We start from the raw sequence: 11,651 nt of genomic DNA on the forward strand, positions 1-11,651 counted from the left end.
GGTTGGCACATACTGGGACCAATTATACGTAAGGTATACATAAGTATACATTGATATACATTAACATTTCAATTAGTATTTTGTAATTTTTTTTTATATGTATAAACCGTAAATGAAGATATATCAAAATTTAGTACTTTTTTACGCTTTGTTATTTATGGGTACCATTAAAAAATGGATTGAAAACAGCTTATGCATGATATACATATCGTAAAATGCAATATACATAAATTCATGGTAATTATATACATAACATTTCGTAATTAATTGTGGTTTATATACATTATATTAAACATTACATCGAAAAAAGGAAGTTTTTTATGTATTGTAACTTAATGAGACCATACAAATTCTATGTAACGTCATATATTGGGTCCAATTCCTTCAATATAATGAGAAAAATCGGGACCAACCAGTAAAACTGTTTTACTTTTACACGATTTTTATCAAAATTAACAAAATTTATCGGCATGTTATTACTATGTCAATTAAAGCATACATCAGATTCTCATAAGATATATAATATAAGTATTATCGAAAGCAATCTTTGATTATTTACCTTTACAGATTATGATTAAAAAATATAAAGAAGTAGGAAACATCCTCTATAGCACAGAATTTGTAGCAATATTGCTGCAATAACGCTGCAAAATTGCTGCAACCTGCAATATTGCTGCAATATTGCTGCAATGTTGCAGCATTGTTGTTGTAGGGGATATGATATCATGTAATTCTAACTTCAATATCTGTGCAATACGAGCACTATATTTGAAAATATCTAAAATGCAAAATACGTCAGAATATACGTTAAATACGAGAGCAAAAAATTAATTAAAAAATTTTCCTCAACGACATAACGTCATTACATATACATACAACTCCATACATATGGAGTCCAATTTCTGTGATATAATGACAAAAATCAGAACCTGTCAATAAAACTATTACTTTGGATTTTGATGATTTTAATCAAAATTTGTGAAATTTCAGGACTTATTGTTTTCATTATATACATTAAAGTATTAGAAAGCTCGTCATGACATATTTAAATATTGAAGATAATGTATTAAATGATCATTTATGTTTGGAATTTAGGACTCAAAAAGGTAATGAAATAATAAACATATGAAGCTTATTATATTTCATTATCTGTGTAATACGATTATGACTGAAAATACAATATATCAGAACACATCATAAATACGGGGAAGCAAGAAATTAATTTAAAAGATTCCCTCAACGGTGTAATGTTACATATGGGGTCCAATGTTTTTTATGTAATGACAAAAATCAGAATCAGCCAGTAAAATTACTTTTAGATGATTTTGTTTCAAAATTAGTGAATTTTATTGATATATCATTTTCACTACGTAGATTCAAGTATCTATCAACTTCTGATAACTTAATTAAATACTGTCAAACACAACGTTTTATATGATCATTAACACTTGTAAGCTTAGATTCACAAATATGGTATAATAACAGAGTAAATAAATAAATATTATGATGTCATGTTTTCAATATCTGGGATACGAATACTACGTTTAAATGTATATATCAAAATACATCTTTTGATCTTGCCGGAGCAAGAAATTAATTGTAAAAAATTTCTCAGCAATGTAATATCACATATCGGGTCCAATTTCTTTGGTATAATGACACAAATCAGAACCGCGTTGATAAAACTATTGCTTTTGGATGATTTTTATCAAAATTATAGAATTCTATTAGAATATCATTTTACTCTGTAAATTGAAGCATTTATCAAATTCTCCTGAGCTAATTAAATCATTTTAATACGTTGTTTTTTCGATAATATTTAATTAAATTATGGAAAGCTGACAAATGCTTTAATGAACGTAATTAAAACGATGCGCTCATAAATTTCACGAATTTTGAAAAAAATCATCTGGAATAGTAGTTTTACTGGCTAACCCTGATTTTTGTCATTATGTCAAACAAATTGGACCTCATATGTAATATTACGTTATTGAAGGAAATTTTTTAATTTTATTCTTCCTTTTGTATTGATGATGTATTCTGACATATATAATATTTTTAGTCATCGTATTATGATCGTATTACACAGATATTGAAATCCAAATAACATAAGTTTCATATGTTCATTATTTTATTACATTTGTAAATCCTAGATTCCAAACGTAAATCATTTAATGCATTGCCTTCGATTACATTTGATTAGTTCATGAGGTGCTGGTAAGCTTCAATGTACATAATGAAAATGATATTACCCGTAGTTTTCACAAATATTGATAAAAAAAATCATCTAATATTGATAGTTTTTACTGGCTGGTCCTGATTTTTATCGGTACATCAAAGAAATTGGACCCCATATATAACATTACATCTTTGAGGGAAATTTTGTAATTAATCTTTTGCTTCCGTATTTATGATTTATTTTGACATATATTATATTTTCAGATACAATGTTCGTATTGCACAGATATTAAAATTAAAATGTCATAGTATTCGTATTTCCTACATCATTATCTGTTTGAATATTAACCTGTAAGTGTTAAGTTATCTTGATTTGCTATCTATTATTATTTGAATATCCCTCCATTGTAATTCGCCTTTACTCGTATATGCATGCGTGCGCACAAAACGGTTGTGCCAAGAGACAAAAGGAAAATAAAGAACTACGCAAACTCGTTCTCAATACAAACACAAGTTTTTCTCTACCTTCCACTATCTACGAGAATTAGTAAAAATTCCAGCGAGTAATTATTTCTAAACATAAAATTGGTCCTTCGAGCCGGATCGTAGAGGAAAGTAGCAATCCCTCGGCGAGGTCGAGAACGAAGTATCATCGAGGCTATCACAAGGCCACGAGGCGAACGACGCCTCATAGCAACGTTCGTGAGATCAGCAACCATTCCTGATCGTTCGAAGCAAACCGTAGACAACAAGCTGAAAGCAAGAACAGCTTGCAAGACCCATTCAAATATTTAGCTCGACCAACGAGTCACGTCAAGGACAAGGAACAGAGGCCTATGCAAAGGTCACGCCAACCTTCGTCACAAAAGAGGAGAGGCACGAGTAGTTCTGATTGTAGCAGTAACACCAAAGATAAGTGAGCTATCCCCTATCCATTTCCAATCAAAACAAAGAATTGCATCAATTTGACTGAAACGCATAATACATCGCTCATTCCAGCTGTCTAATTATTTAAGGTTAGATCGCTTTAACCTCACAATTTACTAACTTTGATTAACAATGTCAACCTTGCAGCGAAAAAGAGGTCATTTAAGAATGCCTCACGATGTTAAAAAACTTTTTAGTAAACACACTGCCTACACGGCTTCCCGAAAATTATGAAATATCTCAGCCTATTCTTCCGTTACTTCAGCTAGAAATAGAAGGCCGCGTACTCAAAGCAAATAGCGTAATTAACGAATTTTATGAAGCTCAGGATGCCATCGAAGAAGAAGGCAAAGGCGAAGACGATGTAGAGGAATTAAAAAACCGTGAGGAATTCGAAAATGAATTTTTCGCAGTTATGGCTCATGCACAAGAAATATTAACACGCGGACAAGCAAGGGAACCTGTAAATCAAAATATTCAATCGCAACATAACGATACAGGTATGATTTCACGGTTTCAGGCTTCCGTTGTCTCGCCCAAGCCTCTCGGCGTAAAGTTGCCTACTATTGCGCTGCCAAAGTTCAACGGTGAATTTGAGTCCTGGTTAGGATTCCGTGATACCTTCAAATCTCTGATACACGATAACCGTTCAATTGGAGACGTACAGAAATTCCACTATTTAAAGGCATCAGTGGTGGGCGAGGCCGAGGAGGTTATAGGGTCTATCGAGCTTTCTGACACAAACTACGCAATAACATAGAATGCGCTACGAGAAAGGTATGACAATCACAAACAGTTAGTCCACAATCACGTGAAGGCATTGTATAATATACAACCAATCGCAAAAGAATCATCCGCAAAACTTTTATCTATCGTTGACGAAGTCACGAAGCACTTACGCGCGTTAAAGATTCTGAATGAGCCCACAGAGCATTGGGATTCTTTAGTCATTTATCATATTCACACTAAGCTAGATAGAAATACTTCAAATGAATGGGAAAAACACAAACTAACTTTAAAATCACAGCCTTCCCGATTTGACTAGCTTTTTAAGGGATCGCGCTCAAATTGTAAAAAATACAGAATCGCAATCTAAATCGGATAGTAAAGACATTAAAATTGCAAAGGTTGCGACGGGCAAGTCCAAATCTTTTCACTCTCAAAAGGCCGAATGCGCAATATGTAAGGGAGAGCATTACATACAGAACTGCAACACCTTTCTCGAACTTACACCTTTAGAAAGATCCAATAAGGCTAAATCTGCCAAGATCTGTCTCAACTGTCTAAGAAAGGGACACGCGATTAAAGATTGTTCTTCAGGCTCCTGCAAAAAATGCAACGCGAAACATGACACATTGCTGCACTTTAACAAAATTGAAAATACCGATTCGGGCATGGCTACTAAATCTATGTGTGCGTCATCTCGTAATAATGTCAATATCGTCTTAGCTACAGCTCTAGTAATGTACAAAGGACCCAGTGGATCTGCGCAAGTAAGAGCAACGCTTAATTCTTGTTCGCAATCGAGTTTCATATCAAACTGTGTGACGAGCTGGGTCTAAAGAAAACTCCTGCAAATCATTACTTAGACACTCTAAACTGCAAGGGATCCATAATTAAACATACGTGCTCCGTGACCTTGTCTTCCTTGCGCCGCGATTTCGAATTTCAGATAAATTGTCTAGTATTAGATGAAATAGCACAGCAAATGCCGGCTGAACACATTGAATTGCAGCATTTAAAATTTCCGAAACATTTACCTTTAGCAGACCCCTCGTTTCACATACCCAACAGGGTCGATATTCTGATCGGTGGCGAATGGTTTTGGAGGTTGTTATGCATAGGGCAAATTGAAATCAATAAACAAGGTTTAGTTTTACAAAAAACCAAATTAGGTTGGATAGTGGGCGGCCCCACCTTCTCTCAAGTTCCTAAGTCGATAAAATGCAATTTAAGCAATGTTAAATTGTCCAGAACCATTGACACGCAATTAAGAAAATTTTGGGAACTTGAAGCGATCGACGACAAGGTGCATACAAGCCAAGAAGAAACCAGTTGCGAGCAACACTTTATTCAAACTCACATGCGGAACATAAACGGGCGTTTTATAGTATCAATTCCATTAAAAATAGATCCAAAACAACTCGGAGAATCGCGAAGCGTCGCAATACGGCGATTAATTTCATTAGAAAAACGGTTTCTAAAGGACAAAACCTTTAAGGCAAACTATTGCGCGTTCATGCGGGAATACGAGGAACTTGGTCACATGACCAATATTCAGGAAACATCGCATTATCACCCTACGTTTTACATGCCGCACCACGGTGTACCTCGGCCAGCCAGTGCATCAACCAAACTGCGCGTGGTCTTTGACGGTTCATCGAGATCAGACAGCGGATTATCGTTGAATGACTGTCAATACGTAGGTCCGGTCGTGCAAGAGGAGCTCTTCTCCATACTCATCCGCTTTAGACAATACCCGTATGTTGTATGCGCTGATCTACAGAAAATGTATCGTCAGATACTTGTTTCCCCTAACGATCGTCCATTGCAGCGCATACTTTGGTGAACAGACCCAAGAGAGGAGATAAAGATTTACGAACTGAACACGTTAACTTACGGCACATCGTCGGCATCTTACTTGGCCATTCGGTCGCTCATACAACTCGCAAATGAGTGTGAACAATCCCTGCCTGGCGTCGCCAGGATCATTCGTTCTGATTTTTACGTCGATGATTTGCTGACTGGTTTCAATGAAATTGAAGAAGCAAAGGCAGTCATTCAAAATTTGCGCGACGTGTTACTTTCAGGTTGCCTGCCATTAGCAAAATGGGCTTCTAACGAACCTTCAATCATATCAAATGTTCTAGGCAAGGAAGACAAATTGTCTATAATCCCGCTGGGTGAAAACAATACGCACAAAACGCTAGGATTGCATGGGCGGATAGATAGCGATCATCTTACGTTTTCGATAAACCTTTCTAAGCAGTTCAAAGTCACAAAACGAGGCATCCTTTCGGAAACTTCTCAAATATACGATCCTCTAGGTGTGTTGGCTTCTTGCATAATTCTGGCTAAAATCATTCTGCAAAAGCTGTGGTTGGCAAAAACCGAATGGGATGAGTCCCTGCCATCGGGCATTCATTCCCAATGGCTTGAATATCACGCGATCAGTTGGCGTGCCTGAACAATATTACAATTCCTAGACATTCTATTTGTAGCAATCCTGTGAGAATTCAGGTACACGGGTTTTCCGATGCATCGAAAGATGCGTACGGGGGATGTGTTTATTTGAGATCGCAAAATCCAACGGGATCGGTTCATGTTTCATTGCTATGCGCCAAGTCGAGAGTTGCTCCCTTAAAGACAGAAACCATACCTCGGCTCGAATTGTGCGGGGCGTTAACTGTCGCTCGACTAGTTTCAAAGGTCAGTAGAGCCTTGAGCTGCAAAATCGATCAAATTTTCTTATGGACAGATTCTACCATTGTGTTGAATTGGATTCAAGGGCAACCACATACCCAGCCGGTATTTGTCGCTAAAGGGCGATTTACACGGTGTTACTTCTGACGCTTAACGCTGGCTTCTTTGATCGCCAGATTTTCGCTCCTCCTAGAGCGAATTTCTGGCTGATAAAGTCGTCAACGTTAAACCATTTACACGATGCTGCTAACCATTAAAAGTCGCTAACGTTTTGGAGACAGTTTAGTGGAAACAGCCACTCACGTAAGCGCAATTTGCCGAATTATTCGCCAGTCGCCTGCTGATTCATTTGTTACCACGAAGGGTGATTTACACGGTGCTGCTTTTATTCGCTTTGAGCAAACTTCTTAATTCGTCAGCGAATTCGCTGATGAAAATTTCTTCTAGAAGCTCCTTTTTTATTCAAAATGTTTAAGTTGCAGCGTTTAATAGTCGCTGCATCAAAGTTGAACATGTCCAATTTTAACGCTTTCGTCAAGCGATTTTAGCAGTAGCGTCTAAAAACGCTCCATGTAAAGACGGTAGCGATTGAATTAGCGGGCGATTGGCGAATAATTCGACATACTACGCATGAGCAAGACACTCAGCTGACAAAAGTGGCCATATTGTACGTACAGAGTATGCCGAATTATTCTCTAGTATTTACAATATTGTTAAAGTTGTGCTATTTTTGTGCGGAATTTTCTTTTATCTGTTACGTGCGGAATGTCTCCAAAACTTGTAAGACTAAAGAATAATGAAATATGCATATTCCTCGAAGTTTTGGAACGTTATCCAATTGTTTGGAATATCAAACTGAAAGAATACTCAAACAAACCCATGCGAGATGGACAAGTAACAATGATGTTAAGCGATCTCGAAAAAAGGAATCTGAAGATGTGTGAAAATGAATTTCGACGTAAGTTCAATTTTCTTATATGATAATTTTGAGAGAAAATCGTAGTGAAAAAAATGGGCTATGAGCCAGTTATAACAAAGAATATTTAATAAAATTTCTTACATACATGTATACATGCAAACGAACGTTTCGACCCCGATCGGGTCATTTTCAATGCAAAATAAACAAAATTATAAAGTTATCGGAAGATTTAGCTAAAATATAACGTCCAGTACAGAAATCAGTTGTATCAATGACATGTGGTCCATATTTAAAAACGACGGAGATTTCATCGCACTCTTTTTTTACAATCCTCCAATCTTACAAATAAATAATAAATTAACAATACGTTATAAATTAACTTAAAATACAAATCAAATTTGTTTATTTTTTCTTTTCCGTTTTATTATAGCATTGCGAATTTCAGCTTGCAATGCTCGTGTACAAAGTATAACAGCAGCTTTTATAGCGTCTTTTCGTGGTGCCATGACTTTTGAGAATGGCCGTTCTCACTCGCTCAACTATTCGCTTGACGAGAGCGTTAAAGTTGAACATGGTTCAACTTCATTACCGCTAGTTGCAGCGACTATCGTACGCTAGCGTCTAATATTTCTTCAAAATATTAGACGCTAGTGAATAAAAAACGAGCGTCTAGAAGAAATTTTCATCAGCGAATTCGCTGACGAATTAAGAAGTTTGCTCAAAGCGAATAAAAGCAGCACCGTGTAAATCACCCTTAACCGAGTATCACAGGTACAACAGCTGGATCTCGATGCACAATGGAGACACATATCAACCGATCAAAACCCAGCAGATTTGCTGTCTAGAGGCGTAGCTCCATCGAAGTTAATGAATATGGAAATTTGGTGGCAGGGGCCTAAGTTCTTACAGAGCCACGAATCCAAATGGTCTTGTGGCGAGTATCAAGTTTCCAATCATGTCGTTACAGCTTTACATGCTAACACTCAAACGAACACACAGCATTATGTTGAAGAGATCGTATCTCGTTACTCCAAATTATCTACTCTGCTCAGAGTAGTTTCTTATTGTTTTAGGGTATTAAAACGCAATCGGCGGCCAAATATTCGTGTCGATGGAGAGGAGGCCAACCAAACTCTATTAAAATTAATAAGATTAGCGCAAGAAATGGACTTTCCCTTCGAAATCAGTAGCATTAAATCTGGAACGCACGTAAAAAAGGGGAGATTAGTAGCATTAAATCCTTACTTGGATGAAAATTCCATATTGCGCGTAGGAGGTCGTTTAAGAAACGCAGATTTTGAAATCGACAAAAAATTCCCTATTCTCTTGAGCTCTAAGAATCGATTAGCCTTGCTCATCTTTGAGCAAGAGCATATAAATTTATTGCATGGAGGCCCTCAGCTTCTTTTATCTCACACGCGGGAAAGATTTTGGACTCTTGGCGGAAGGAACTTAGCAAAAAAGGTAGTTCGCAGTTGCATTACATGCTTTAAATCAAATCCCAGAGCAGCCACGGCTCAAATGGGTCCGCTACCGCTTCCTCGAGCCTCGCCTTCGCCAACGTTTTACAACACCGGTGTGGACTATGCCGGTCCCTTTCACATTAGAGATAGGAAGGGTCGCGGAGGTCGGACATCCAAATGTTACATTTGCTTATTTATTTGCCTCTCCACAAAAGCGCTTCACTTAGAGATAGTGTCGGACCTGTCCACGGATTCATTTTTGGCAGCCATTAGGCGGTTTACTGCGCGTCGGGGCAAACCTCGGAATTTATATTCCGACAACGGAACTACTTTCGTTGGCGCGAGCAACGAGTTGCTTGAACTCGGAAAATTCTTACATAACGAGCTCGAAACCTTGAATTTAAAGACTGATGAAATGGGCGTGCACTGGCATTTCATACCTGTTTATTCACCTCCCATGGGCGGCCTTTGGGAAGCTGGCGTACTTAGCACAAAGCATCATTTGAGGAGGGTCGCAAGCGATGCGTCTTTAACGTTCGAAGAAATATACACTTTGGTAGCAATAATTGAGGCAATTCTAAATTCCCGTCCATTGACCCCTTTATCAAATGATCCCAACGACTATATACCCCTTACACCAGCTCACTTATTAATCGGCCGAAAGTATACATCCATAGCAGATCCATCCTTGAACGGAATTAAGGAATCTAGGCTGTCAAGATGGCAACTCATCCAACAAATACAGCAACATTTCTGGACCAGGTGGCACAAGGAGTATATATCCGAATTACAAACAAGATTAAAATGGAAATGTCCTTATCCAGCATTGCCGGTCAACACTCTAGTATTAATCAAGGAGGACAAAATGCCACCCGCACATTGGAAAATGGGAAGAATTGTTGAATTTCATCCAGGCACTGATCACGTGGCAAGAGTAACAACAATCAGAACTGAAAGGGGCCTTTTAAAACGAGCCCTAGTCAAGCTTTGTCCGCTGCCATTGGATTCGGATAGCGATTAAGTTTATTCACGACATTTACAATTGTTACATTCATTTTTGCTGCATTGCATTATTCTGTTTGTACTATTTAGCTATTAAGATTCCTCATGCTTAAATTTTACATTTAGTTACTCAACCGTTTCTTTGCAATTTACATGTTCAATCCTAATTGTTAATTTCTTTAAGGGTAAAACCCTTCAAGGTGGGGGGTATATGTTAAGTTATCTTGATTTGCTATCAATTATTATTTGAATATCCCTCCATTGTAATTCGCCTTTACTCGTATATGCATGCGTGCGCACAAAACGGTTGTGCCAAGAGACAAAAGGAAAATAAAGAACTACGCAAACTCGTTCTCAATACAAACACAAGTTTTTCTCTACCTTCCACTATCTACGAGAATTAGTAAAAATTCCAGCGAGTAATTATTTCTAAACAGTAAGCGTAAATGATTATTTAAAATTGCCTTTGATAACATTTATTTATATAATGGGAAGCTGATAGATGTTTTAATTTATATAACAAAAATGATACAATAATAAATTTCATTAATTTTGATAAGAATTATGTAAAAGTAATAATTCTATTGAGGGGTCCTGATTTTTGTCACATCGAAGAAATTGGACCTCATAGGCTCCCTGCAGAAAATACCGTGGCGCCCCAGCGGAGATTTTGTAAGTTTTATTGGGCCAAATACACGCGAATTTACATATATGCAATTAGAAGTGTACAATTCTGGCGATAAAAATACATTTTTAAATACTCTGCCGACATGGAAAATACCCAACAACGGAAGGGCAATATTTTATGTTGTGTATTAGTTGGGTGTAACAATCGCTATAGAAATACAAGCGAAATTAAATTTTATTCATTCCCCTCAAAACCTCACGAAACAGAACTTCGAAACAAATGGATAGTAGCTGTGAATCGAAAGAAGTAAGTTTAAGATTACGTTGTTATTCACAGTAAAATACTAAATTTATATCAGAAAAATAAAAATTATATAATTATTTTAATTCGTTGATAGTAGAATACATTTCAATTGTAGGTTAACATTTTGCTTCAAAACACGTATCAGGATAATATCCATAATCGTTTCTTAAGAATATTTTTTACAGAAATAAGTTCTAATTGCATCTTTAAACTCAAATGGAACTTATTATTATCGTTTTCGAACAGAAATAAGTATTGCTTGCATCTTTAAACGCGACTTTGAATATCAGACTTTTATATAATAATATTAGTTGAGACTAATATTAAGTAAATATTTTTAAAACATATAATATAATTTTCTAGTTCTGAAAATTCACTGTGGCAACCATCGCGTTACTTCAAAATATGTAGCGAACATTTCGCCGGAGGCATGAAATCTCAAGATCCATCGAACTCTGCCTACATTCCAACTGTGTTTCCACCCGCATATAAGAAACGAAAACTATCTGAAAACCAAAGTTTAGAAAGGTATAAAAGATATAAGAGGAAGTCAAATAATCAGTTTGCTCCCTCAAATATTACCGGTGCAAAGACTACCAATGCAGCTGCAAGTTTTATAAGTTTAAATCTTAATGACGTTCATTCTCCGAATAACAATCAGCATGAGACTTTTTCAGTAATTAAAAGTAATAAATATGTAGAAGCTACAGATGTTACTAAAACCGGTTTAAAAAACTATTTCGAGTTTAGTTGCACGTTTGAGCGGATCAATGAAAATCAGTGTCACGCTAGCACACAATTGAATATT

At 36.6% G+C, this 11,651-nt stretch overlaps 2 protein-coding genes across 2 annotated transcripts; both read left to right on the forward strand.

Annotated features, from left to right (window-relative positions):
- Window positions 1–3,283: 3,283 nt before the first annotated feature.
- LOC108725794 (uncharacterized) lies at window positions 3,284–6,292 on the forward strand. Its single transcript, XM_018453018.1, has 4 exons — window positions 3,284–3,825; window positions 4,133–4,598; window positions 4,778–5,621; window positions 5,679–6,292. Exons 1-4 carry the CDS (start codon window positions 3,284–3,286, stop codon window positions 6,290–6,292), a joined length of 2,466 nt encoding a protein of 821 aa, XP_018308520.1.
- A 1,001-nt stretch (window positions 6,293–7,293) lies between these two features.
- Window positions 7,294–9,931, forward strand: LOC108725795 (uncharacterized). The gene is made up of 3 exons (XM_018453019.1): window positions 7,294–7,486; window positions 7,878–8,056; window positions 8,219–9,931. The coding sequence occupies exons 1-3, from the start codon at window positions 7,294–7,296 to the stop codon at window positions 9,929–9,931; spliced, it is 2,085 nt and encodes a 694-aa protein (XP_018308521.1).
- The last annotated feature ends 1,720 nt before the right edge of the window (window positions 9,932–11,651 follow it).

The sequence above is a fragment of the Mycetomoellerius zeteki genome, unplaced genomic scaffold (genome assembly GCF_001594055.1).
Source record: "Mycetomoellerius zeteki isolate Tzet28-1 unplaced genomic scaffold, Tzet1.0 scaffold363, whole genome shotgun sequence".
Lineage (NCBI taxonomy): Eukaryota > Metazoa > Arthropoda > Insecta > Hymenoptera > Formicidae > Mycetomoellerius > Mycetomoellerius zeteki.

Bases quoted from the DNA above. Each gene is read 5' to 3' on its own strand.
- LOC108725794 (XM_018453018.1), top strand. From the start codon at position 3,284: ATGTTAAAAAACTTTTTAGTAAACACACTGCCTACACGGCTTCCCGAA. The intron at 4,599-4,777 runs GTAAGAGCAACG...TTCGAATTTCAG, and splicing joins GACCCAGTGGATCTGCGCAA to ATAAATTGTCTAGTATTAGA. The intron at 5,622-5,678 runs GTCAGATACTTG...TTTGGTGAACAG, and splicing joins TGATCTACAGAAAATGTATC to ACCCAAGAGAGGAGATAAAG.
- LOC108725795 (XM_018453019.1), top strand. From the start codon at position 7,294: ATGTCTCCAAAACTTGTAAGACTAAAGAATAATGAAATATGCATATTC. The intron at 7,487-7,877 runs GTAAGTTCAATT...GTTTTATTATAG, and splicing joins GTGTGAAAATGAATTTCGAC to CATTGCGAATTTCAGCTTGC. The intron at 8,057-8,218 runs GTACGCTAGCGT...CGAGTATCACAG, and splicing joins CGCTAGTTGCAGCGACTATC to GTACAACAGCTGGATCTCGA.